Genomic DNA, 26,840 nt, shown 5'->3' with positions numbered 1-26,840 from the left:
GTTTAAAAGTCTAGAGGAAGCTTTCCTCAGAATCGGAACTGTATCCTATGATTTCCCATCATTAGCGAGCACAGCCTTGCTGAGAGACACTTAACGTCAATGGAGACCCTTTCTGTGCTTGACTTGGCCGGTGTCGAGGGAGCCCTTGGCCGGTGTCGAGGGAGCCCTTGGCCGAGTGCAAAAAAGCGACTCGCGGAGATTAGTGCTCAGTATGACAACTGCAGATTTCGCGGCCTTGCGCCGAGTGGAAAGAATGTGATAACCACGGTCTTTTTTTGTTGCAGACGGATCGGTAAAGATTTGAGTAACACGTTTTCCAAGCTGGAAAAGCTGACCATATGTGAGTAACCGAACCCTTTGAGAAATACAGCCCTGGTGTGTGTCCTTATGGAATTCTCCATCCACCAGGCAAAATGGGGGGGTCCATTGGGGGGGTTCAGGGCAATTGCATTAGGATGGCGTGATGCGTTAGTGCCCTGAACGGTTGGACCAGGCTTCAGGTGCTTGAGTCAGCTGACTTCGCGGTGCGGTACTGCTGACACCGCCATGGTGGTCCCGGTGCCTTCCTGGGCTGGCCTGTTCTCTCCATGAGCTCCAGTAGGCCAGCCTTTTCCTCACATGGCCCTGTCCCAATGTCAGCAGAAAGGGCCTCTACGTGTCCGTGGAGCACAGTGCTCATGGCGTGCGCTGGACTTGGACTGAAGGGAGAAATGTTAAACTGACCATAGCGCCCGCAGAGTGACGGCCAAGAAAACCACCTGAGGGCACTCTGGAGTTCTCCTTGGGGTGTGCAGCATTGATACTCCTGACTGGGGCAAGCTATCGTTCAGATAACCCTGTCCTGTCAAGCTGCATCAAAGCTTTGCAGGCGCCTTAGTGGTGTGACGGAGCAGCGGCTGAGAGAGAAAAGGTCACACACCCCACTCCAGATCCCTCTGCCTCAGGGGATGTTCTCCCCCCACCCTCAAGGGTGAAGTCGTGATAATGCTCTTGAACCAGTAAACCTGGTTCCAGAGACCCGGCTTAACGCTCTGGAGACCTGGCTTCGGATCCCACCATGACTGATCGGGAAGGTAAAGTTAGCCGAAGGATGACCGTTGTCAATTATCATAAAAGCCCCAACAGGTTCACTAAATGTCCAAAGGTGTCCAGGTTAGGGTGGATTTGGCCATGCTAAATTGTCCCTCAGTGCCCAGGGATATACAGGCCAGGTGGATTAGCCATGGGAAATGCAGGGTCACAGCGATAGGGTGGAGGCGGGGGGGTGGGGGGCATCTCGGAGGCATGCTTTTCCGAGGGTCAGCGTGGACTAGATGTGCTGAATGGCCTGCTTCCACCCTGGAGGGATTCTCTGATCTCAATATGGCAAAAACCAAGAGTCCTCCAACTGCAGTTTCCAGGACCAGTGCAAGAGACAAGGGCAACAGATCCGTGGGAACACCAGCCCCAGTAACTTCCCCTCCAAGCCGCACATCATCGTGACTTGGAAACCTATTGGCCGTTCCTTCAGTGTGCTCCAGTTTCCTCCCACAGTCCAAAGGTGTATAGGTTAGGTGGACTGGTCGTGCTAAATTGTTCATAGTGTCCAGGTGTGTGTCAGTCAGGTGGGTTAGCCCTGGGAAATGCTGGGTAGAGAGGGTGTAGACTCGATAGGCCAGGTGACCTGCATCCACACTGTACGGATTCTGTGCGATGGTCAATTCTGTGAAATGTTCCTTATGGAAGGAAGTCTGGCATTCTTTCTTGATTTGGCCAACATGTGACTCCAGACCCAGAGTGATTGGCCTCTTGTGTAATTAGGAATGGGCAATACATTCTGACCCTGCCAGCAACACTCTCATCCCACCCACAAATGTTTTAAAAATGCCCATAGATCTGCGGGTGAAGAATCGGCCCGTTCAGTCGCGTTCACACCCATAAACGACAGTGAGCAGACGTGCAGGCCACAGGCTGGCCTTGAGCCCTCACTCCGCACTGGGTGTTGTGTGTGCCTCAGATCCCAGCAAGGCCACGTTCCCTTGGGAAGAGTCATGTGAGAGTGCTCTGAATCCTTGCACTGCTGTGATTGAGGGGCTTGACATACATCAGCTGATGCTGCTGATATCACCCAGTCTGTGCGGATACTTAAGATGTGCGCTCGCTCTCACCTATCTACATAGGGCTGTTGTTCTTTATACAGCAATGAGTAGAGAGCTGAAGTCTGATTCTGATGCACTCTCAAGTCACTTATATTTTACGGTCCACATCCCTGGACCCTGCCATAAATAGACAAGGTCTTTTCCCCAGGTTGGGGGAGTCCAACACTCGAGCACACGGTCCACCTGGAGAAACCCAGCAGCACTGTGTTCCTCGTGCAGCCAAGCACTAGATGGCGCCTGCGTTCCAAGGTGCACAAGACTTGTATTAAGCAGAGGGAATTTAAACAGAGAAACTGACTTTGGGGGTGTGATGTGGGAGAGGGTGGGGAGTGTGAGATGCACGAGAGTCTGAGAGATGTACAGCGTGGAAGCAGACCCTTCGGTCCAACTCGTTCATGTTGACCTGATATCCTAAATAAATCTTGTCTGATTTGCCAGCACCCGGCCCATATCCCCCCCCCAAACCCTTCCTATTCATGTCCCCATCCAGATGCCTTTTAAATGTTGTAATTGTACCAGCCTCCACCACCTCCCCTGACAGCCCATTCCATGCACGTACCACCCTCTACGTGAAAAAGTTGCGTGTTAGGTCCTTTCAAGTCTTTCCCCTCTCACCCTAAACCTATGCCCTTGAGTGTTGGACTCCCCCCAACCTGGGGAAAAGACCTTGTCTATTTATGCTATCCGTGTCCCTCATAATTTTATAAACCTGTATTAGGTCACCCCTCAGCCTCTGACACTAAGGGAAAGCAGCCCCAGCCTGTTCAGCCTCTCCCTGTACCTTTAAACCTGCCTGCCCTGGCAACATGCCTGTAAATCTTTTCTGCACTCTTTCAAGTTTCACAACATCCTTCCTGTAGCAGGGAGACCAGAATTGCACGCAATATTCCAACAGTGGCTTAACCAATGTCCTGTACAGCCGCAACATGACCTCCCAACTCCTGTACTCAATACTCTGACCAATAAAGGAAAGCATACCAAACACCACCTTCACTATCCTGTCTACCTGTGACTCTACTTTCAAGGGGCTATGAACCTGCACTCCAAGGTCTCTGTTAAGCAACGCTTCCCAGGACCTTACTGTTAAGTGTATAAGCCCTACCCTGGTTTGCCTTTCCAAAATGTAGCACCCCACATTCATCTAAATTAAACTCCATCTGCCACTCCTCGGCCCATTGGCCCCATGTGACTTTGCTGATGTTGCCGAACCTGGATCCTGGAGAAGGTTTACACCCGAAACATCAACGTCTCCCCCTCCTGATGCTGCCTGGCTTGCTGTGTTCTTCCAGCCTCCTGCCTGTCCCTCCTGATGCTGCCTGGCTTGCTGTGTTCCTCCAGCCTCCTGCCTGTCCCTCCTGATGCTGCCTGGCTTGCTGTGTTCTTCCAGCCTCCTGCCTGTCTACCTTGGATTCCAGCATCTGCAGGTTTTTTGGTATCTAACTAGTCTGTGGCCAGGAGTAAGAATGATAATTAATTACATCCGGGCACAGATGAAAGGACAGACAAGGGGCCGGCCATTTAGCCCAGTGATGTATGAGCAAACGTGTATAAATCTGTGAAGGTGGCAGGAGACCTAGAGAGGGCTTTAATAAAGTGTGTGTATTCTCAGGCTGTGTAGACCAAGGCACTGAATTATAAAAACAAGGAGGTTATGCTGAAGGTCAGGCCCAGTTAGAGCATCACATCTACTTTTGTATTATGGACCCAGATCTTTGGTCTGTTTGTAATCCTTCTAAACTTCTGCCTTAGATTCCGGTCTGCAATTCACTGCCGGGTATCTGTTATTCTCTATATAAACCACCCTGAACCCCTCAGTTAGATTCCAGTCTGTGACTCACTCCCAGGTGTTTTATTCTATATATAAACCACCCTGAACCTCTCAGTTAGATTCCAGTCTCTAACTCGCTCCCGGGTATCTGTTATTCTATACATAAACCACCCTGTACCCCTCAGTTAGATTCCAGTCTGTAACTCACTCCTGGGTATCTGTTATTCTATATATAAACCACCCTGAACCCCTCAGTTAGATTCCAGTCTGTAACTCACTCCTGGGTATCTGTTATTCTATATATAAACCACCCTGAACCCCTCAGTTAGATTCCAGTGTGTGACTCACTCCCGGGTATCTGTTATTCTGTATATAAACCACCCTGAACCTCTCAGATTCCAGACTGTAACTCACTCCCAGGTGTTGTATTCTATATATAAACACCCCAAGCCCCTCAGTTAGATTCCAGCCTTTAACTCTCTCCTGGGTATCTGTTATTCTATATATAAACCACCCCGAGCCACTCGATGAGGTTCCAGTCTGTAACTCTCTCCCAAGAGTCTTAGTCTACGCACAAACCACCTGAGCCCCTCGGTTAGGTTAGGTTTGGTTTGATTTGATGTTGTGTTTTTCGTTGCCTTTCCCTTGTACTGACACTGACTCCTGCCTCTGTGACAGTGGCAAAGCGGAAATCCTTGTTCGATGACAAAGCTGTCGAGATTGAGGAGTTGACGTACATCATCAAACAGGTTTGTCACATTGAGTGGAACGCTGCTTTTGTTTTGTTTTAAAGCTGCACGATTCTCCCCTGAAGGTAGTCGAGACCTGCACAGCCCCAGGAGTGTAATACCTGGCTGTGACTGTGGGCTGGTTAAGGACGTTGAGGTGGCGATGGATATTTAAGGGACCGAGCTCTCAGCAAAGATAATGCAGTGCAGCATAAGCTTTAAAAAAGGGTTAATATCACCGAGAACCTCACAGTGGAATGCACCAGACTTGGTGAAATTCAAAGAAATGCAGGTTGTCCTGCTATAATGCATGTTTCATTAACAGGAATTTGCTATAACAATTGATCGATTTGGGGCTGCTGTTTGTAAAGCACAAATTTTTAAAGTATTTATTGGCTGAAATGTGATGACATCACCAAGGCTTTAAGCGCTGTTCCAAAGGTACCAATTTTCTCTAACACGGGGTTGTACAAGAATGCATCCATCGCTGGTGTTTGACTCTCCGTCTCACGGTGGCTCAGTGGTTAGCACTGCTGCCTCACAGCGCCAGGGACCCAGATTCAATCCCACCCTCGGGCGACTGGGTGGCGTTTCGCACATTCTCCCTGGTGCCCTGGTTTCCTTCCACAGTCCAGAGGTTAGGGTGGATTGGCCATGGGGGCAATTGCTCATGTTGTCCAGGGACGTGCAGGCGAGGTTGGTTAACTGGAGGGAATGCAGGATTATGGGGATGGGGGGGTGTCTAAGTGGGATGCTCTTCAGAGGGTTAGTGTGAACCCGATGGGCTGAGTGGCCTGCTTCCCTACTGGAGGGGATTCTGTGACACACTTGGAGGAACAGTATCCACAAGACTGCAGATGAGATACCCTTTCTCTCTGACTGATTACTATCTGAGAGGAAGTTGGCATCGTCAGTAAAAACTGATGTAAGCTTAAAGGTGCTCAGTAATCAGAAGAGACAGGTTAAAGTTCATCAGGAAAGGGAAGGAGAGAGATGAGAATCTGACTATCTGATCTGGAACGTGCTGTCTGAAAGGGAGCAGGAACAGCCTCAATAGGAGCTTTCAAATCGTGAATGAGAGAAATGTTTGAAAGGGCAAAATGTGCAGGTTTGGGATAATGAGAAGGCAGGAGCGTGGCAAATTGGATAGCTTTTTCACAATGGGCCGCGTTCTATACTCCAGAGGCGGCCTTATGTTATGTTGTACAATTCTGTGTTTTAGTCAACGGTTTTTTGTTCACGTCATTTATTTCTGACCTTTTAGGATATAAACAGCCTGAACAAGCAGATCGCACAACTACAAGACTTTGTCAGAACCAAGGAGAGTCAAAATGGCCGACACTTACAGACGCATTCCAACACCATTGTGGTCTCCCTGCAGGTAATGCCACTGTCATGCTGGCTCCTTATCCCGGAGCCGGGGAACGAAACGGTTTTCTTTGTGTTTCTGTGCAGCTCATTCCCGAACCTGTACACCTGTCGTGGGACGTGACGTGGGCATTGCTGGGAAGACTGTCTCCCGCTGCCTGGGGACCTAACTTCAGAAATTGTCCCTACGCCTCCCATCCTCTGCCTCCCTGCCTCCCCCCTCTCAATGCGCAAAGTCAACCTCCTTAGCCAAACTTTCAGTCGCCGAATATGTCCTGAAGCAGCTGTTGTCAGATTATGTTTGGTCCCATATTTCAGACCAAGATATTCAGTGCAACAAGGCTGCAGTATACACAGGGATCATCGTTAATTGCTGATGACCCTTGCTGGACTGGGAAGACGGTGCGTCACCTCAGGCGCAGCAAGTCATCCGTGAATTTGCTTGCCCTCTCGAGTGAGCCTTTGTTTCTGGTGCCGAGCCCCCCCCCCCCCCCCCCCCCCTTTTTATTTTGGTGACGTGTTGTCTTTTCCCTTCACAGTCCCGGCTGGCCTCCATGTCGAATGATTTTAAGTCGGTTCTCGAAGTGAGGACAGAGGTAAGACCAGCTCGAACGTTGAAAAGCTTGACCTCACACAGTAAGAGTTGCGAACTGAGCGGGGGGGGGGGTCGTGCTGTCCCAGGCTATGTCCCTGTTGCAAAGCCCAGACCTGGCTGCTTTCGCACGTGGCTGGTGGGAGTCAGAGACTGAATTGCGGCAAAGTTGTAACTGGAGGTGGCATTTCGACCCCCTTTCCCACTGTTCTACTAGATCCAAGTTGGACCTGCTCCATGACTCCATCTTCTGCTTTGCCCTTTGCTTATCAAAAGAAATCTGGGTTTAAGCGATGGCTAGAGTTTATATAAATCAGGCTAGCCTGTTTTCTCTGGAGTTTAGAAGGTTAAAGGGTGATCAAGGTACTAACGGGAAAAGATAACATTTGAAGATAAATAATTTCCATTGGTTGGCAGTTCTAGAACTAAGAGCAGAGCCTGAGAATTAGAGCCAAGACTGTTCAGTAAAAATGTCAGGAACCACCAGGCCACCCAAAGGTAACTTTCTTTGACAAACAGCACTGGATGCTGGGTCAGTTGTTAATTTTAAATCCCAGGTAGATATTTTTTTTTAGATTAGACTAGACTTACAGTGTGGAAACAGGCCCTTCGGCCCAACAAGTCCACACCGACCCGCCGAAGCGAAACCCACCCATTCCCCTACATTTACCCCTTACCTAACACTACGGGCAATTTAGCATGGCCAATTCACCTGACCCGCACATCTTTGGACTGTGGGAGGAAACCGGAGCACCCGGAGGAAACCCACGCAGACACAGGGAGAACGTGCAAACTCCACACAGTCAGTCACCTGAGTCGGGAATTGAACCCGGGTCTGAGGTGCTGTGAGGCAGCAGTGCTAACCACTGTGCCACCGTGCCGCCCACAATTTTTGTTAAGTAAAGGTATGGAAGGATATGTGCCAGAGGCAGATGTATGGATCAACCCTGATATTATCAAATGGTGGGACAGGCTTGAGGGGCTGAATGGCCGACTTCCTGTTGCTGTAACTTCCTACAACACAAAAATCTCTCTCTCTCCACCAAAAAAATATTCAAAGATTCTGCCCCATCACCTTTAGGGGGAAGAGGGTTTCAAAGACTCATGACTCTCTGTGAGAAGACCTGTCAAGTCGCCTCTGTCTTAAATGGTGACTCCTTATTTTTAAAGGGTGATCAGTTGGTTGAGACTCCAGAGGACAGGTGGCACTAGCAGCACAGTCTATTGAGAGTCAGCGCTTTCCCAGGGCCATGGTGGAAAAATTTGTCAACTCGATTATTTGGTGTTAATGGTCTGAGAGTCACACTGATCCTGTTGTGATTCAGAATCACTTCACCCAACTCTGACCCAGTGTGATCAGCAGGTAATTGCACTAACCGGAGCAGAGGGAGATCGGTGTGCTCCAAAATGGATCTTAATGCATTATCTCTCATCCTTATCTGTGAATTACTGAGGCCCTTCCTTCCTGTGCTAAGTCCTGCCAGCCACCAGCTCATCCCATTAGCAGATCCCACTGATAGGGAAGTGAAAGGGTTGGATCATCAGAGCAGGAAACCGGGGCTGTTGAAGTAAATACCAGAGAGGATTAAGGCCACTTTGCACTGCATCCTGTGTCACACCTCTGATGACAGCCCAACCCAGCCGTTAGGTCCTGGCAGTAGCCCAGGATGTCCATTTCTGTCAATCAAAGTCAGCATTTGTCAGAGCACTGAGTATACAGAATTGGGACATCACGTTCACGTTGTACAGGATGTTGATGAAGGAAAATCGACGTTTCGGGCAAAAAGCCCTTCATCAGGTTCCCGAAACGTCGATTTTCCTGCTCCTCGGACGCTGCCTGACCTGCTGTGCTTTTCCAGCACCGCTCTAATCTAGGCTCTGATTTCCAGCATCTGCAGTCCTCACGTTTTGCCTAGGATGTTGATGAAACCTGTTCTCGAAAAGTGTGTGCCGTTGCGGTCACTCCATTATCGGAAGGATATTATTAAACTGGAAAGGGGTTCAGAAAGGATTTACCAGGTGGTGTCGAGAATGCAGAGTTTGAGATATAAAAAAAAATTGGGACTCTCATCACTGCAGCATAGAAGGTTGGGGACTATAAAATCATGAGGGGTGTGGATACGGGTCTTTTCCCTTGGGTAGGGGAGTTCAAAACTAGGTGCATTTGTAAGGTGAGAGAAGCAAGATTTAAAAAGGTCAGGAGAGTGGTTCATGTGTGGAATGAATTGCCACAGAAAGTGGTGGACGCAGGGACAGTTAGATTGTTAAAAATATATTAGGATAAGTTCATGTGTAGGGGTAAGACATGGGCCAGGCGCAGATAGCTGGGGCAAGTATAGTTGGGGAGCATGGTGTGGACTGGTTGGACCTTTCAGTCAGTTTCTGCTCTGTTTCTGTTGACTGTCTGTTTCCGTGCTGTATGACTCTGACTCGGCAGCTGAAAGACCCATCTTAGGGCAACGGAGGTGGTGTATGAACAAGAAGCAAACACAGACAATGCCAGAGAAGCTCAGCAGACCTAGCAGCAACTGGGTCAGTCCTGAAGGAAAGTCCTGCCAGTTTGAAACTGGTGTTTCTCTCTCCGCAGATGCAGCCAGGCCTGCTGAGTTTCTCCAGTATTCTGTGTTTTGGATGAAGATTTCCAGCAAATGCAGGATTTCCCTGTCATATTAGTGAGTACAGACATGGTCGACGCAAAGAGGATCCTGGGATATTGCCAGTTTCGGTGGCACTTAGTCACTAGGGTAGCACCGACAAGTCTCCGAAGACTGCTATGAAGAATCTCCTCCCTGAGGCCAAGCCAGTCTCCCGGCCTCCCTTGAAATTTCTTCCTTGTAATAATGTAAAGCTGCTGTGTGCCTGACGTGAATTATTAAAGGATAGAGTCTACTGCCAGCTTCGTTTTAATCTCAATCTGAGGGACTCCGAGACCTCTGAGCTTGCATCCCAGGATCCCAGTTAGGTCTGACCCCTATTTTAGGCACGCTGTTGTTTTTTATTTGGTGTGTTATTGTGAGCTTCCCAAGAGAGGTGGAGACACCACTGGTGTCCCTAGGAGGCAGCAGCTGCACACTCTTCAGATTGAACTGTACCTGAGTGAACTTGGGCTGTTCTTAATGTCTTGTCATTCATACGTTCTTTTCCCAACTGGCAGAATCTCAAAATGCAGAGAAACAGAAGAGAGCAGTTCTCACATGCCACAGTTTCAAGCCTCCCGCCATCAGCTGCGAATGGTTATGGTAAGCATTGTCCCAATTACAGGAATCCGCTAATTGTTACAGCAATTACTGACCCTGATACAGGACGGTGTGTGTTGCACTGTGTCCTTGACTGACCCTGATACAGGACGGTGTGTGTTGCACTGTGTCCCTGACTGACCCTGATACAGGACGGTGTGTGTTGCACTGTGTCCCTGACTGACCCTGATACAGGACGGTGTGTGTTATGCTGTGTCCCTCACTGACCCTGATACTGGACGGTGTGTGTTACACTGTGTCCCTCACTGACCCTGATACAGGACAGTGTGTGTTACACTGTGTCCCTGACTGACCCTGATACAGGACGGTGCGGTGTTACACTGTGTCCCTGACTGACCCTGATACAGGACGGTGTGTGTTACGCTGTGTCCCTGACTGACCCTGATACAGGACGGTGTGTGTTACACTGTGTCCCTCACTGACCCTGATACAGGACGGTGCGGTGTTACACTGTGTCCCTGACTGACCCTGATACAGGACGGTGCGGTGTTACACTGTGTCCCTCACTGACCCTGATACAGGACGGTGCGGTGTTACACTGTGTCCCTCACTGACCCTGATACAGGACGGTGCGGTGTTACACTGTGTCCCTCACTGACCCTGATACAGGACGGTGCGGTGTTACACTGTGTCCCTCACTGACCCTGATACAGGACGGTGCGGTGTTACACTGTGTCCCTCACTGACCCTGATACAGGGCGGTGTGATGTTACACTGTGTCCCTCACTGACCCTGATACAGGACGGTGCGGTGTTACACTGTGTCCCTCACTGACCCTGATACAGGACGGTGCGGTGTTACACTGTGTCCCTCACTGACCCTAATACAGGGCGGTGTGATGTTACACTGTGTCCCTCACTGACCCTGATACAGGACGGTGCGGTGTTACACTGTGTCCCTCACTGACCCTGATACTGGACGGTGTGTGTTACACTGTGTCCCTGACTGACCCTGATACTGGACGGTGTGTGTTACACTGTGTCCCTGACTGACCCTGATACAGGACGGTGTGTGTTACACTGTGTCCCTCACTGACCCTGATACAGGACGGTGTGTGTTACACTGTGTCCCTCACTGACCCTGATACAGGACGGTGTGTGTTACACTGTGTCCCTGACTGACCCTGATACAGGATGGTGCGGTGTTACACTGTGTCCCTGACTGACCCTGATACAGGATGGTGCGGTGTTACACTGTGTCCCTCACTGACCCTGATACAGGACAGTGCGGTGTTACACTGTGTCCCTCACTGACCCTGATACAGGACGGTGCGGTGTTACACTGTGTCCCTCACTGACCCTGATACAGGACGGTGCGGTGTTACACTGTGTCCCTGACTGACCCTGATACAGGATGGTGCGGTGTTACACTGTGTCCCTGACTGACCCTGATACAGGACGGTGCGGTGTTACACTGTGTCCCTCACTGACCCTGATACAGGACAGTGTGTGTTACACTGTGTCCCTGGCTGACCCTGATACAGGACGGTGCGGTGTTACACTGTGTCCCTAGCTGACCCTGATACAGGACGGTGTGATGTTACACTGTGTCCCTGGCTGACCCTGATACAGGACGGTGCAGTGTTACACTGTGTCCCTCACTGACCCTGATACAGGATGGTGCGGTGTTACACTGTGTCCCTCACTGACCCTGATACAGGATGGTGCGGTGTTACACTGTGTCCCTCACTGACCCTGATACAGGATGGTGCGGTGTTACACTGTGTCCCTCACTGACCCTGATACAGGACGGTGCGGTGTTACACTGTGTCCCTGACTGACCCTGATACAGGACGGTGCGGTGTTACACTGTGTCCCTCACTGACCCTGATACAGGACGGTGTGTGTTACACTGTGTCCCTGACTGACCCTGATACAGGACGGTGCGGTGTTACACTGTGTCCCTCACTGACCCTGATACAGGACAGTGCGGTGTTACACTGTGTCCCTAGCTGACCCTGATACAGGACGGTGTGATGTTACACTGTGTCCCTCACTGACCCTGATACAGGACGGTGTGTGTTACACTGTGTCCCTCACTGACCCTGATACAGGACAGTGTGTGTTACACTGTGTCCCTGACTGACCCTAACACAGGACGGTGTGTGTTACACTGTGTCCCTAACTGACCCTGATACAGGACGGTGTGGTGTTATACTGTGTCCCTGACTGACCCTGATACTGGACGGTGTGGTGTTATACTGTGTCCCTCACTGACCCTGATACAGGACGGTGTGGTGTTACACTGTGTCCCTCACTGACCCTGATACAGAACGATGTGGTTTTGCACTCTGTCCCTCACTGACCCTGATACAGAACGATGTGGTTTTGCACTCTGTCCCTCACTGCCTTGGATGCAAGATCAACGTTTTCAAGGTTATAACAAGTGAAAGATTAATTTTAGTTGAGTGATTTGTTATTTACGAAATATTGGGTTTTGTTCAGAATCTTAAAGAAAATTAGAGACAGATCTATCAGGAAATGGTCATGTCTGGAAGCACATCTGCATACACAGGGACTTTCCAAGAAGCCGAGGATGGTATTTAGTTGTTAGTTGTAATCTGCTAATAATAGGCTGTCATTCGCAATAATCTCCCTGAATGCCCGGACCAGCCTGAGCATCGGAATGGCCTTCTCCTCCTCCTCGAAATTAGGAAAATCCTGTCTGTGTGTACGGTCATGGAACTGGGCAAGTGCTCCCAGGTAAAGCCAGTGAGATTAATCTGAATGTGACAGGTCTGAGCTTGATCAAGTGGGGTCAAGATGGAGGGTAACCATGATTCCCGCTGCTTGATTCATTATGTCCCTCATATCCTGGCTGTATTTTCCCCCGCCCAACGTCCTGAACAGCTTCCCATTGTTCTGATTTTCACCTGGTTTTGCTTTCTGCTCACCCCCACCGACCCCTGAGGAATTACGTTTTGTCTCCATTGACCCTGTTGAACTCTTTAATCATCTTAAACATTTTAATCCAATCACCTCCCTAATCTCCCCAACCAGCAAAGAACAGAACAATCTATGCAACCTGTCCTCGTCATTTAACTGTTTCAGGCCCAGTGTCGTTCTGGTGAAACTGCTCTTGCGCGCCCTCCCTCATCATGTGGCCAGGTCTCCACCCAGCCCCCCAGCCTTCACAACCCCACTGCCTTAATGCTAATGTCTCAACTCCTGCATGTCTCCCTCCTGCAGGTGGGTCAGTGTTGCTGCAAGACGACGCACGCAGATCGGGGGACATCGCCATTGACATGGACGCCAAGACCAGCCAGCAGCTTCAGCTCATCGACGAGCAGGTAAGGGAGGCAACATAGCTCAGTCCCGACCCACTGCCAGTCTCTCGGCCCCTTACCCCTCCTCTCAGCTCCACCTGCCCCCTTGCACCTTCTCTGTTCTCCCTCTCTCGTCTCGTCATACCAGTGCAGGTACCTTGCAGTCAGTGTCCACATCACAGTTTGTGCTGGATAATTGTCTTCTGAAACAAGTTTTGAGAAGATCTGTAGCTCAGGTTGAGGTCCTGGATGTCGGTGTGCTCGCTGAGCTGAAAGGTACGTTTTCAGACATTTCGTCACCATACTAGGTAACATCTTCAGTGAGCCTCTGGAGGCGCCATACCTAGTATGGTGACGAAACGTCTGAAAACGAACCTTCCAGCTCAGTGAGCAAACCGACATCCAGGACTTCTGAAGGTCAGTCACGGGATGCGGGTATCACTGGCTACATCCTGCATTTATTACCCATTTCTAATTAGCCATAGGCTCATACAGCACGGAAACAGTCCCTTCAGTCCAGTCAGCCCATGCCAACCCATAATCCCAAACTAAACTACAGGCCCCTGCCGCCTCCTGGACCATATCCCTCCAAACCCTTTCCTATTCATGTCCTTATCCAAATGTCTCTCAAATGTTGTAACCGTACCCATGTCCATCACTTCCTCAGGAAGGTCATTCCACACGCCAACAACCCTCTATGAAAAAAAAAATTGCATTGTGTTTTTTTAAAATCTCTCTCCTTGCCCTCTGATCTTGAAATCCCCCCACCCTAGGGAGAAGACAACTACCATTAACTCTATCTGTACCCCTCATTATTTTATAAATATCTCTCGGGTCATCTCTCCTACACCCCAGTGAGAAACCTTCTCGCAGAACGCTTTAGGGAACATCTCTGGGACACCCGCACCAATCAACACCACCGCCCCGTGGCCCAACTCCCCCCTCCCACTCTGCCGAGGACATGCAGGTCCTGGGCCTCCTTCACCGCTGCTCCCTCACCACCTGGTGCCTGGAGGAAGAACGCCTCATCTTCCGCCTCGGAACACTTCAACCCCAGGGCATCGATGTAGACCTCACCAGTTTCCTCATTTCCCCTCCCCCTACCTCACCTCAGTTCCAACCTTCCAGCTCAGCACCGCCCTCATGACCTGTCCCACCTGTCAGTCTTCCTTCCCACCTATCAGCCCCAACCTCCTCTCCAACCTATCACCTTTACTCCCACCTCCATTCACCTATTGCACTCAGCTCCCTTCTCCCCAGCCCTGCCTCCCCCCTCCCATTTATTTCTCCACTCCCAAGGCTCACAGCCTCATTTCTGATGAAAGTCTTTTGCCTGAAATGTCGATTTTCCTGCTCCTCGGATGCTGCCTGACCTGCTGTGCTTTTCCAGCACCACTTGACTCTCATCTCCAGCATCTGCAGTCCTCACTTTCACCTGAAAGACCGTCCCAGCCTATCCAGCCATGTTTTTAATAACTGCAGAGTTCTGGGCTGTAATGGAACGGGGGGGCGTTTGTAGCCGTGTAATGACAAGCTGTGGTTTGGTGTTTGAGCAAGGGGCTGTTGGGAACCTCTTTCCCCAGGCTGCTTTGGGCGAGTATTGCCCACCCAAGATGGAGGGAGGGTGGGGGTGGGATTGACCTTCGACACGGAGCACGTTTGACCACCCGGTTACCTCTCCCTAACTTTCACCTGCTCATCGTGTTGAGGAAACAGCCTATGTGACCTGGTGCCTTTTCTCTTGTGTGTGTGTCTCTCTGTCTGTGTCTGTCTGTCTCTCTCTCTCTGTCTGTGTGTCTCTCTCTCTCTGTCTGTGTCTGTGTGTGTCTCTCTCTCTCTCTCTCTCTCTGTATGTGCCTCTCTCTGTCTGTGTCTCTCTCTCTCTCTGTGTCTCTCTCTGTCTCTCTGTCGTCTCTTCATTAACACACCCCCACCCGTTCCCACCGCCACAGGATTCCTACATCCAGAGCAGAGCGGACACTATGCAAAACATCGAAGCCACCATCGTGGAGCTGGGCTCCATTTTCCAGCAGCTCGCGCACATGGTCAAGGAGCAAGAGGAGACTATTCAGAGGTGGGCAGGGGGGGGGTGATGAGGGGGTCCTGTGGGGATGGGGGCCTGCCTCCCTGTTCAGGAGTGCAGCTTTCCCAGGGCGTGACTCACTGCCGTAGATGGGGGAGTGAAAGGACGAGCCATTCGGCACCCCCTCTGAGAGCTTCACCGCCTCCAGTCTTCCCGCTGTCTGACCGACGGGCGAAAGCATCTCCTCTGGGGCTTGGCCGGGCTTCGGATGTGGGCCGGGCTATTTGACTGACCGGGCTTCGGGTGTGGGCCGGGCTATTTGACTGACCGGGCTTCGGGTGTGGGCCGGGCTATTTGACTGACCGGGCTTCGGGTGTGGGCCGGGCTATTTGACTGGCTGGGCTTCGGGTGTGGGCCGGGCTATTTGACTGGCCGGGCTTCGGGTGTGGGCCGGGCTATTTGACTGACCGGGCTTCGGGTGTGGGCCGGGCTATTTGACTGGCCGGGCTTCGGGTGTGGGCCGGGCTATTTGACTGGCCGGGCTTCGGGTGTGGGCCGGGCTATTTGACTGGCCGGGCTTCGGGTGTGGGCCGGGCTATTTGACTGGCCGGGCTTCGGGTGTGGGCCGGGCTATTTGACTGGCCGGGCTTCGGGTGTGGGCCGGGCTATTTGACTGGCCGGGCTTCGGGTGTGGGCCGGGCTATTTGACTGACCGGGCTTCGGGTGTGGGCCGGGCTATTTGACTGACCGGGCTTCGGGTATGGGCCGGGCTATTTGACTGACCGGGCTTCGGGTGTGGGCCGGGCTATTTGACTGGCCGGGCTTCGGGTGTGGGCCGGGCTATTTGACTGGCCGGGCTTCGGGTGTGGGCCGGGCTATTTGACTGGCCGGGCTTCGGGTGTGGGCCGGGCTATTTGACTGGCCGGGCTTCGGGTGTGGGCCGGGCTATTTGACTGACCGGGCTTCGGGTGTGGGCCGGGCTATTTGACTGACCGGGCTTCGGGTGTGGGCCGGGCTATTTGACTGGCTGGGCTTCGGGTGTGGGCCGGGCTATTTGACTGGCCGGGTTTCGGGTGAAGCTCTTGCTTGGCCTTTCCCTGACCCCATACCCACCCGTGTTGTGACTCTCACTATTGGTGGGGTGGGTGGGCGAGGTGCATCCCGGGTGGGGGGGGTGAAGGGTGAGGTTAGGGGTTGGGGTGGTAGGTTGGTGGGAGTTTTGGAAGGTGTGGGGGTGTGTGTCAGTAGGGATTTTGGGGGGGTGAAGTTGGAGGGGTGCAGGGGAGTGGGTGGGTGTTTTGGGGAGTATCGGGTTTGCAAGAGTGGGGGTTTTGGGTGGGGTTGTGGTTAGGGGAGTGGGGGGAGTGTGTGGGTTTAGGGTTTTGGGGTGGAGTTGGGGGTCAGAGGGGTGGGGTTGGCGGTCAGGGGTGTCTGTGGGGTTAGGGTTTTGGGGGTCGGGTGCGTAGGGTTAGGGTTGTGGGGGCAGAGTTGGGGGTCAGGGGCACGGGGGGTGAGTGCGGGGGTTAGAGTTTTGGGGGCTGAGTTGGGGTTCAGGGGAGTGGTGTGTGTGTGGGGGGGGTTAGGGTTTGGGGGGAAGTGGGGGTGTGTGGCGGGTTAGGGATTTGGGGGTGTGGGATGTGTGTGGGAGGGGTTAGGGTTTTGAGGTGGAGTTGGGGGTCAAGGAGTGGGGGTTAGGGATTTGGGGGCAGAATTGGGGGTCAGGGCGTGGGGTGAGGTTAGGGTGTTGGGGGTCAGGGGAGTGGGGTGTGTCTGTGTGGGGTTGGGGTTTTGGGGGCAGCTTTGGCGGTCAGGGGAGTGGGGGGGTGGGGTTATGATTGTGAGGGCAGAGTTGGGGGTCAGGGAGTGGATGTGTGTGAAGGATAGGGTTTTGTGGGCGTAGTTGGGGGTCGGGGAGTGGGGTGTGTCTGTGTGGGATTGGGGTTTGGGGGGGCGTTGGGGGTCGGAGTGGGTGGTGTATGTGGGGTTGGGGTTTTGGGGACGGAGTTGGGGGGTCAGGGTTTTGGAGGCAGAGATGGGGGTCGAGGAGTGGGGGTAGTGTATGGAGTTAGGGGTTTGGGGGGCGGTGTTGGGCGTCGGGGGTGTGTGGGATTAGGGTTTTGGGGACAGTTGGGGGTCAATGGTGTGGGTGGGGTTAGGGTTTGGGGGCGGGGTTGTTGGTGTTTGGGGTCAGGATTTTGGGGCTTGAGTTGGGTGTCGGGGTGTGTGGGGTTAGGGTTTTGGGGGCCGAGTTGGGGGTCAGGGAGGTGTGTTGGGTTAGGGCTTCGGGGGTGGGGTTGGGAATCGGGGGTGGGGTTGGGGATAGGGGGTGTGTGTGGGGTTAGGGCTTCAGGGGTGGGGTTGGAGTCGGGGTGTGTGTGGGGTTGGGGATCAGGGGTGTGTGTGGGGTTAGGGCTTCAGGGGTGGGGTTGGGGGTCGGGGGTGTGTGTGGGGTTGGGGATCAGGGGTGTGTGTGGGGTTAGGGCTTCAGGGGTGGGGTTGGGAGTCGGGGGTGTGAGAGGTCAGGGTTTTGGGGGTGGGGTTGGGGGTCAGGGGTGTGTGGGGTTGGAGTTGGGTGTCGGGGTGTGTGGGGTTAGGGTTTTGGGGGTGGGGTTGGGAATCGGGGGTGGGGTTGGGGATAGGGGGTGTGTGTGGGGTTAGGGCTTCAGGAGTGGGGTTGGAGTCGGGGGTGTGTGTGGGGTTGGGGATCAGGGGTGTGTGTGGGGTTGGGGATCAGGGGTGTGTGTGGGGTTAGGGCTTCAGGGGTGGGGTTGGGGGTCGGGGGTGTGTGTGGGGTTGGGGATCAGGGGTGTGTGTGGGGTTAGGGCTTCAGGGGTGGGGTTGGGAGTCGGGGGTGTGTGTGGGGTTGGGGATCAGGGGTGTGTGTGGGGTTAGGGCTTCAGGGGTGGGGTCGGGGGTCGGGGGTGTGAGAGGTCAGGGTTTTGGGGGTGGGGTTGGGGGTCAGGGGTGTGTGGGGTTGGAGTTGGGGGTCAGGGGTGTGTGGGGTCAGGGTTTTGGGGTTGGAGTTGGGGATTAGGGGAGTGTGGGATTAGGGTTTTGGGGGTGGGGTTGGGGATTAGGGGAGTGGGGGTGTGAGAGGTGGGTAGGTGTATAGGTGGGGTTTTTAGGGGCAGAGTTGGGAGGATGGTTCAGGGAGTGGGGGTGTGCGGGTGAGGGTTTGACGTTGTGGGTATGGGGTGGGTGGGGGATTTGTGGATTGGTGTGGGGAAGTGGACTGCGGTTTATTTTTGGGGGGAGGTGGTGGTTAGGTGGTATGCGCATCTTGCTGTGACAGGCCATGTGGACACCAGACTCTGACCGCGGCCTCTCCTCCCACCCCCACCCCCACCCCCACCCCCACCCCCACCCCGCAGGATCGATGCCAACGTTGAGGACACTGAGCTGAACGTGGCGGCGGCGCACACCGAGATCCTCAAATACTTCCAGTCCGTCTCCTCGAACCGCTGGCTGATGATCAAGATCTTCCTCATCCTCGCTGTCTTCTTCATCGTCTTCGTGGTGTTCCTGGCCTAGGACCAGCTCCTGCCCCATCCCCCACTCGCCCAACCCGAATCGGCAACCCTCCTCCAGACTCCTCACCCCACCCTTCTACCCCCTCACCGCGACCTGAGAGAGAGGCCATGGGACTCGAAGGCCCTGGAAACACCAGGCGGCAGTGTCCGAACAAACCCGTTGCTGCCGTCGGTGGGTTGCCGAGTCTGGGCCGGAGACAGAGAAAGTTCCAGAAAATTAGAGCCGGCAGAGCCGTCCCCCCCCCTCTCGCCCATTGTTTGAGGGGCACTGACCTGCCCGTTACCCTCCATCTCGACCCTCCAGTGTCTCCTTCGCTCTCTTCCTTCCTGTTCTGTCCCCTCTGGGTGGGCCGACCCTGAAAGCTGGCCGGGGGGAGGGGGCAAGTGACCGGTGGGAGCTTACTTTCGGCCCAGTGTGGGCCCACCCAGCGGCAGTCTGTTGGCGCCTGGTTTGGGTTTTTAACGTGTGCGTGCCCCAGCCTGACCACATCTCCCTGTGCTGCCCCACCCTTTCTCTGGCTTTGCCCTCACCAGCTGCTGCGTCCAGCTTCAGAAGGTGTTCCTCCAGTTTGGGCTGGTGAATGATGCTGACCTGTCGAGGTGAGTGCAGCCTGATCTGTGTTGTTTCCCCCCCCCCCCCCCCCGCCCCCACCTCCTCCTAAAGGACTGGTTTTAATTGTAACCCCTCCTCCACTTCACCCCACCTGGACCCCGTGTATGGACAGTGTCATAACCTGAGGTCGGGTTGTGGGACGGGGGCATGTGCCCCCCTGCTCACCCTCAGCCTGCGTTCGTGCCCTCCCCTGTGCAAGGTTTGAGCTGTCCCTTTAATTCTCCTCTGGCTGGGTGCATTACCCCCCCACCCACCCCCCTCACCAAAAATCCATATCTGCTTCGGGTGCTGGGCAGTGCCAAGCATCAGTCATGGGGCATCCTGGCTCATTTCCTCACCCATAGTGGGAAAGCTCAGCCCAGTGCTCCCCAGGCCTGGAGGGCTTTGAGAATCTTGGATGGTAAGGTGTCCCAGTGAGGGTTCAGGGTGTGGGGGGTAGCGGGGTCAGTGGGTAGTGACCAAGGGGGCATGACCCCCCTTGATTGATTTTATGCCCATTCCGAGCACTCTCAAATCTCCCCGTTATTAAGAAGAGGAGACATTGAAAACACAAGAAAATGAGTCCCTCCAGACGACGGGATGATTCTGTAAAATGTCTACCTTCGTCCACGTTTATATAAACTAGAGAGCAGGGGATGGGGTCCCCAATCAACCAGGATATGTTCTGAAGGCACGCTGAGAGAAATTTGGGAGGAGTTCCCTCCTAAATGTGTCAGTCACGGCTCACTCAGTTGGCATTGAGAGAGTGTTTGCTTCTTCTGACTTCACCTTGCTGTCTTCAGAGGTTGGAGATGGAAGGGGAATGCGTAGGCCGAAAACTCACTCCCCTCAATAGCTGCTTAATCCCAAATGTCCGCCCGTCACTGTGCCTTTGGCTGGGAGCAGTGCTGATGGAATAGGATCCCTTCGGGTGTGAAGCTGAGCAAGGGCCGTCCTGTCACATCACCCCCTCCTGAAGGGTACCCACTCTCGCCAGGTGGGTCTCCAAGGTCCCCAGGTCCTCAGCTGCCTACCCACAGGGGCAAGGGGATAACAAACAGGTTTCACCCCCTGGGTGTCAGGGAATAGGGGGACACCGGGAGGAGTCGGTGCCTCAAGACTGGGCCTTGAGGCGCTGGTGACCTGTTCAGACACCAATTAATACACACCTCGGCATCGGTGCTGCCGACTTTGGGAATGCTTCTGCGTACTTTGGTGAGGATGTTCCCTTCCGTTCCAGTCAATTCTGATTTTAACGCAAATGTGATTATTCCTCTCCTTTAAGATGTAGCAAGTTGTTAGTGAGTCAGGCAGCTGTGCTTGCGCCAGTGTAATGCCCGTCGGGTTTGCCTTGACGGCTGCAACCCACCCAAATAGTCCCCGTGGATAATCCTTTTGCCCGTGTATCTCCAGGCCGCGTGTCCAGGGGAATGAGCCTGTGCCAGTTCCGTGGGCGCAACAGATCCCCCCTGCAGGGTGCTCGCAATGTCCTGCTGGCAAACCGAAGCGATCTCCTCTGAAAAGAGAGAGACTCCAGTTACTCAGCAGATTCACCCCCCCACTCCCTCAAGTGAAACGACTCACTTCCCTCCCCCAGCACCCCCCCCCCACCACCGCCTCAACCCTTGCCAAGACGGGGAGGAGGGAGGGAGGGAGATCAGCTGAGCTTGCGTGTCCAAGAGTGCTCGGTCTCGAAAGCAGCGCCCTCGTTGTGCATGCTGGAGCTCCGTTTTCTATCCAAGGGGGGGATTGCAAGTTTGTACATGTGGCGTGTTTCCCTCCACCTCCCACAAAGCCCCTTCCCACCACCCTGCAAAGAACTGGACCTCCTGGGCCCTCCTGCTGTAAATGAAACCTTTTCTGCTCTTTGTTAATGGAGCAGGTTAGTGTGAACTGTATAGAACTGTACATAAACGACCTGCTTGATATGTGTAGATTAGTTTTTAATTCATGTTTTCATTCTTGTAAATCTCTGAAGTTACTGTGGTCTGGGTCACACCACCACTCCCTCCATCTCTGTGCCTGCTTTCCTGTTATGCTCTCTTACCTCTGTCACAGTATTAAAGTCAGAATCTCTCCCTGCGCTACGTCCATGTAGTGCACAGATTTGTTATCGGTCTTACTTCACACTTCCTTCCCTCCATCGCCAGTTTTCCTCTTTCTTTTAAGACAATTTACACTTAGCGGCAGAGAGAGAGCTGCTCGATTGTGACCAAAGGCATAAAGGGCATGTTCTCCCTCCTGCTGCTGCTGCTGCCCATGCTCTGTGATTCAGCCATTACACAATCTCTTTCCCACCTCCACCCCCCCACCCCAAACAAAAAAAAACACCTGACAGATTGTACCATTAACAACTAAACTGATGATTTGTGTGCTGTACCAGGCCGTCTGTACAGCCTTGCTTATCCCAGGGAGTGACCTCTGCACAGGGTGAGGCTGGCGAGAGGACAGCCCCACATCCCACCACTCGAAAGCTCTGTCAGACGTAGAGGGCTTGACTTGGGGTGAGCAGACAGCACTCAGCTCTGAGAGAGCAACATCTTCAAGTGGCTACTTTTTCAGCTCCGGGGTGGAGCTCGACTGTAATATAAGCACTAAATTTATTTTTTGAAAAATGTATAATATGAATTAATTTCAGCCCAAAGATTACCCCACCCAGCCCCAATAAAGCATGCCATGCAACATCTTTAGAATCACCTCTTTCACTTGTGGAGTTTGTGTTCGTATCAAGGTCAAAGTTGGCATGCTGTTCTGATCTTCTGTCAAACCCTCCCTCTCTTGGTCAAACAGTCCCACGACAGGGACAGCATGGGGTTAGCTGTAGTGTCACGCCCCCTGACCGCCACCTCCATCGAGCACACTCCCGGGAGAAGGGAACCATTGGTTTAGATGCAGAATAAAGCTCTCTCGACACTGCCCCATACTCCCATGTTGACACGGGGTGAGCTGAAGGGAGTGGATGTTTGTGGGAGCACAGGGAATTAGCATGGACTGTCTGAGTGAATGAATCCGAAGATGGAAACTGGTCAGTATGTGAACCTGTTCATAAGGCCCCTCCAAGATGTTCCCTACTACATGTGAAATCGGTACAGAGGAACCTCAAGCATCCGGCATTCGGTTATCCGAGTATCGGATTACCTGGCAAGATCACAAGGTCCCAATGCTTAGCTAAATAATGTTATTTGGCATTCGATTGTTCGGAATTCAATTAACCAAATAAAATGCTCCCTGCCTGTGTCCTTCGAATAATCGAGGTTCCTCAGTATATGGCCTGCTCTGGCTCAGTCGGTGGGGGGGGGGGGTCCTCTCCTTGTGAATCAGAAAATCGAAACCCTTTACCAATCCTGAGGGTGCTTGTAATCCAAACTGACCCCCTTCAGTGCACCACTGAGGGAGTGCTGCACAATCAGTGGTGTCATTGTTCATCGAGTCATTAAATGGTGTCTCCATCTGCCACTCCTATAAGTGGCTGTAAAATCTGTGCTGGAATTTGAGAGGCAATGGAGTTCTTCCTGGTGTTCCAGCCCACTTTCACCCTCTGGGGCCGCTTGTGGGAGTTTGCTGTGCGTTTGTTGGCAGCCCCTGTTTCCCACAATGCAGCTGTGGCCGCTCTTCAGAGAGCCGTCTGATCCAAACAACTGATGGGTCGAGGAAGCCCGTCAATATCCCATTCTCGGTAGTGGGAGAGTCGCACACCTCAGTGCAGATGGCAAGGCAGAAAGCACCTTTCACCGTCCTCAGGCGGAAATGCTGAGGGGATAATCCAACCCTGCTTCCGTACGATTTTTAATGCCATTGTGATTCACTCGGTGATATCCAGAGAAGACTGAAGGCCTCGGATACAGCAAAGTGACCCAACGGTATCGCCGGCTATAGTACTGAAGATTTGTACGCCTCGAATTTGGTCGTAGCCTAGGCGTTCCCAGTGTGGCTGCAATACGGATATTTGTGTGGGAAATTGCCCAGAGTCATGCTGTTCGTAACAAGCAGGGCTAACCCGGTCTTACCCGTTCACTGCCTCCATGGGTGTACCCTCGATGGACAGCTCTGTGATGTTGACATTGCTATTGAGAGACACTGATCTATTGATACCTGGCTCCCCAGTGTACATTGTGGGTTCTGCCAGGGCCACACTGCTCTCAGTCCCCTGGTCCACACGCATCAAAGAGGCAGAAGTGGGTACTGCAGGCGCTGGAGTTTAGAGTCAAGATTAGAGTGGTGCTGGCAAAGCACAGCAGGTCAGGCAGCATCCGAGGAGCAGGGAAATCGATGTTTCGGGCAAAAGCCTTTTCTGATTCTCCTGTTCCTCGGATGCTGCCTGACCAGCTGCGCTTTTCCAGCACCACTCTAATCTTGACATGCATCAAAGCACAGAGTGCCCTGTGGGATCAAGGCACCTCAGCAGAATTGGGATTTGAGGGAAGCAGTAGAGTTGTCGTACAAACTGTTTGTCCTGTTCAGGTCCAAATTGTGTTGGTCTGAATGTAGTCGGGAGTCAATGGACAATAGGTGCAGGAGTAGGCCATTCTGCCCTTCGGGCCTGCACCACCATTTATTGTGATCATGGCTGATCATCCTCCTCCTCAGTCCTTGCGGGATCAGTTGGTTCCGTAGGCAGGCGCTGAGGAAGGAGATGTGGCTGTGGTAGCGAATCTGCTGAGCACCTCTGCCTCAGGGACCCAGGTTCAATTCCAGTTGAGGAAAGCACTCCATTAAAGCCAAAGCAACACAGAAAGTGTGTTGTACTTCCTTTGTTTATTTTTCACGGCATCACTGGCTAAGTCAGCATTGATTCACCGTCCCTAACTGTTCTTGGGAAGCGAGCAGTCCGTGTGCTAGACCTACAATGTCATTGCGGTGTCCAGAGAAATTGATATACCCTGTTTCCAAGTCAGGCTTAGAGGGGAACTTGCAGGTGGTGGTGTCTGAAGTCCCTGTCCTTCTACACGGTAGAAGTCACAGGCTTGGAAAAGTGCTGCCTAAGGAGCTTTGGTGAGTTATTGCTGTGTATCTTGTAGATGGTACACACTGCTGGTACTAACGCTGATGGAATTTGGTGGGGGCGCGGGCAGGAGAACGTTTGTGAACGTGGAGCCAGTCAAGCTGGGTGTTGAGCTGCTGGAGTGTAGTTGGGGCTGCAACCGTCCAGGGCAAGATGGGATTATTCCATCGCAGATGGTGGACAGGCTGTCAGGAGCCACTCAGCACAGAGCTCCCAAACGCTGATATGCTCTTGTCAGTGCGTAAATGATTTCCACTGGAACAGGTCCTCTTGGCTCAGAGCTAGGGACACTACCACTGTGCCACAAGAGGCCAAAAGCCACAGTGTGGATACAATTGGTTCAGTTCACCAGGATATTGACAATAGAGGTATCAGTGATATTAACACCATTGAATGTCCAGGTGAGATGGTAGACTCTTTCTCGTTAGAGATGGTCATTACCTGAAACTTGCCTGGTGCGGATGTTACTTGCTGCTGATCAATCCAACCCTTCATTCATTGAGGCAACACTTAACTCAAACATTTCTACATCATTGTTGGAAAGGTTTCCAGTCACACCTATCAAGGTGATCATGCTGGCACATAGTCCTCCAACCTGCATATCCTATTAAATCCAGTGAAGGATTTCATAAATTCTTTTTGATGTGAATTGTAGTTCACAATCGACTTTTATTAAGCATTGATTAGCGTGGTGCTGGAAAAGCACAGCCGGTCAGGCAGCATCCGAGGGGCAGGAAAATTATTTCAGGAAAAAGCCCTTCCTCAGGACTCCAGCATCTGCGGTCCTTGCTTTCGCCCAGTTGATTTTATTAAGCTTTAGCAGGTGAGCTAACCTCGTATCCAGAAGGCTGAGGGGCCTTGATTGAAACGTGGGATCCCGAGTTGCCTGTCTAGGGTGGTTATGGAGAGACCCTTTCCTGTGGTGAAAGGTTGTAGAACTGGGTCTGAGGAATGGAATGACCACTGTGTAAACATCAGGGTTCACCCATTCAAAATGAAGATGAGCAGAAATACCTCTCTCTGAGGACTTTGGAAACTGTCTTCAGAATAAGTGGGGGGGGAGGCAGAGTCTTTGACTTTATTCTAAGACGGAGGGAGATTCCTGATGAGCGTGGGGGGTGGGTGTAAGTATGAGGGGATAGGCGGATTGCGATCGGATTAGCTGTGACTGTATCGAATGGGGAGCAGGCCTGAAGGACCAAATGGATAAGGGGAGCTTTTTCCCCTGACGTGGGACAAAAACTCAGGAGGCAGGCAGAACTCAAGCAATTGGAAGTTCATTCATGTGGAAACTGGTTAAAGCCAGGGAAGGGGCCAAAGGATCTTCCCTGAATCCCCCCTCAACAAGGTTTACATCAGATCAATAGATAGATTAGTGACACATGCTCTGTTCACAATAACAGCAGTATTTTTATATACTTCCTGTTAACAGTCACGTACAACATGATCACTATGTTCCTCCTCATTTTCTATACCCAATTTTATAAGACACCCAATCAATGATGGGCATTCCTATAGACAGCGCCAGGTTTCTGTGATCTCATGTTGTTTCCTCTAATTGCTAGTCCTTGGGATCTTTCCATGCATCACATTCCAAAGTCACTGGCTGTACTCCCTCCGATCTCCTTCAGGCTGGCTTATTTCTTGAGGATAGCTTCAATTCTATCACTCACTGGATTCCATTCAACTGTAACTAGTTGGCGTGGGATTTGTAATATTGCTTTCTGTTACAAAGTTAGTGATGTGTCAAAGTTATGCAACTATTTCTATTTCAGCATTTTGTGGTTAATGGGCTGTGAACAATCTATTTTGAAGTCATTTCCCTAAAGCTAGTTAGCTTCACCTCTAGGTCTAAATGCTTTTCCTTTAATACTTTAATTGAGTGTTTATTATATGTCCATATTCCGAGGAACGAGGACATGCCACAACCAAAAGGACTAGCCACTCTACCATACGTCAGGAGCGTCCCAGAACTGACAGCCAGACTACTGCGACCCTTAGGACTCATAATAGCACACAAGCCAACATCCACGCTCAGACAACAACTCACTAGAACAAAGGACCCAATACCCAGCATGAGCCAAACTAACGTAGTTTACAAAATACCATGCAAGGACTGCACCAAACACTATATAGGACAAACAGGAAGACAGCTAACAATCCGCATCCATGAACATCAGCTAGCCACAAAACGACACGACCAGCTATCTCTAGTAGCCATACACTCAGACAACCAGCAACATGAATTTGACTGGGAAAACACCACTATCATAGGACAAGCCAGACAGAGAACAGCCAGAGAATTCCTAGAAGCATGGCATTCATCCCCAAACTCCATCAACAGACACATTGACCTGGACACCATATACAAACCACTACAGCTGAAACTGACACCCGGAAACGGCAAGAACATCCATCAACAGATACATCGACCTGGACCCCACATACAAATCACTGCAGCTGAAACTGACACCCAGAAGCGGCAAGAACAAACCACTATAAATACCGGAAGAAACATCAAAGCAGCGCTTCACAGGAGGCTCCAATAGCACTGATGATGTTCCCTAGCCAGGGAAC

The 26,840-nt window shown here is 52.2% G+C and overlaps 1 protein-coding gene across 1 annotated transcript in view; it reads left to right on the top strand.

Moving 5' to 3' along the window:
* Positions 1–21,193, top strand: part of stx5a (syntaxin 5A) — a 45,196-nt gene extending 24,003 nt beyond the window's left edge. The window contains exons 4-11 of the mRNA XM_060855458.1: positions 285–340; positions 4,585–4,655; positions 5,899–6,015; positions 6,542–6,598; positions 9,749–9,833; positions 13,040–13,140; positions 15,069–15,190; positions 18,511–21,193. Of these exons, the coding sequence (XP_060711441.1) occupies positions 285–340; positions 4,585–4,655; positions 5,899–6,015; positions 6,542–6,598; positions 9,749–9,833; positions 13,040–13,140; positions 15,069–15,190; positions 18,511–18,670 (769 nt within the window). The 3' untranslated portion in view covers positions 18,671–21,193. The remainder of the gene's footprint in view (positions 1–284; positions 341–4,584; positions 4,656–5,898; positions 6,016–6,541; positions 6,599–9,748; positions 9,834–13,039; positions 13,141–15,068; positions 15,191–18,510) is intronic.
* The last annotated feature ends 5,647 nt before the right edge of the window (positions 21,194–26,840 follow it).

This window comes from Hemiscyllium ocellatum, chromosome 46 (assembly GCF_020745735.1).
Source record: "Hemiscyllium ocellatum isolate sHemOce1 chromosome 46, sHemOce1.pat.X.cur, whole genome shotgun sequence".
Taxonomy (NCBI): domain Eukaryota; kingdom Metazoa; phylum Chordata; class Chondrichthyes; order Orectolobiformes; family Hemiscylliidae; genus Hemiscyllium; species Hemiscyllium ocellatum.
The sequence above is the reverse complement of the archived record's forward strand: the minus strand, read 5'-3'. Positions and strand labels throughout refer to the sequence as shown.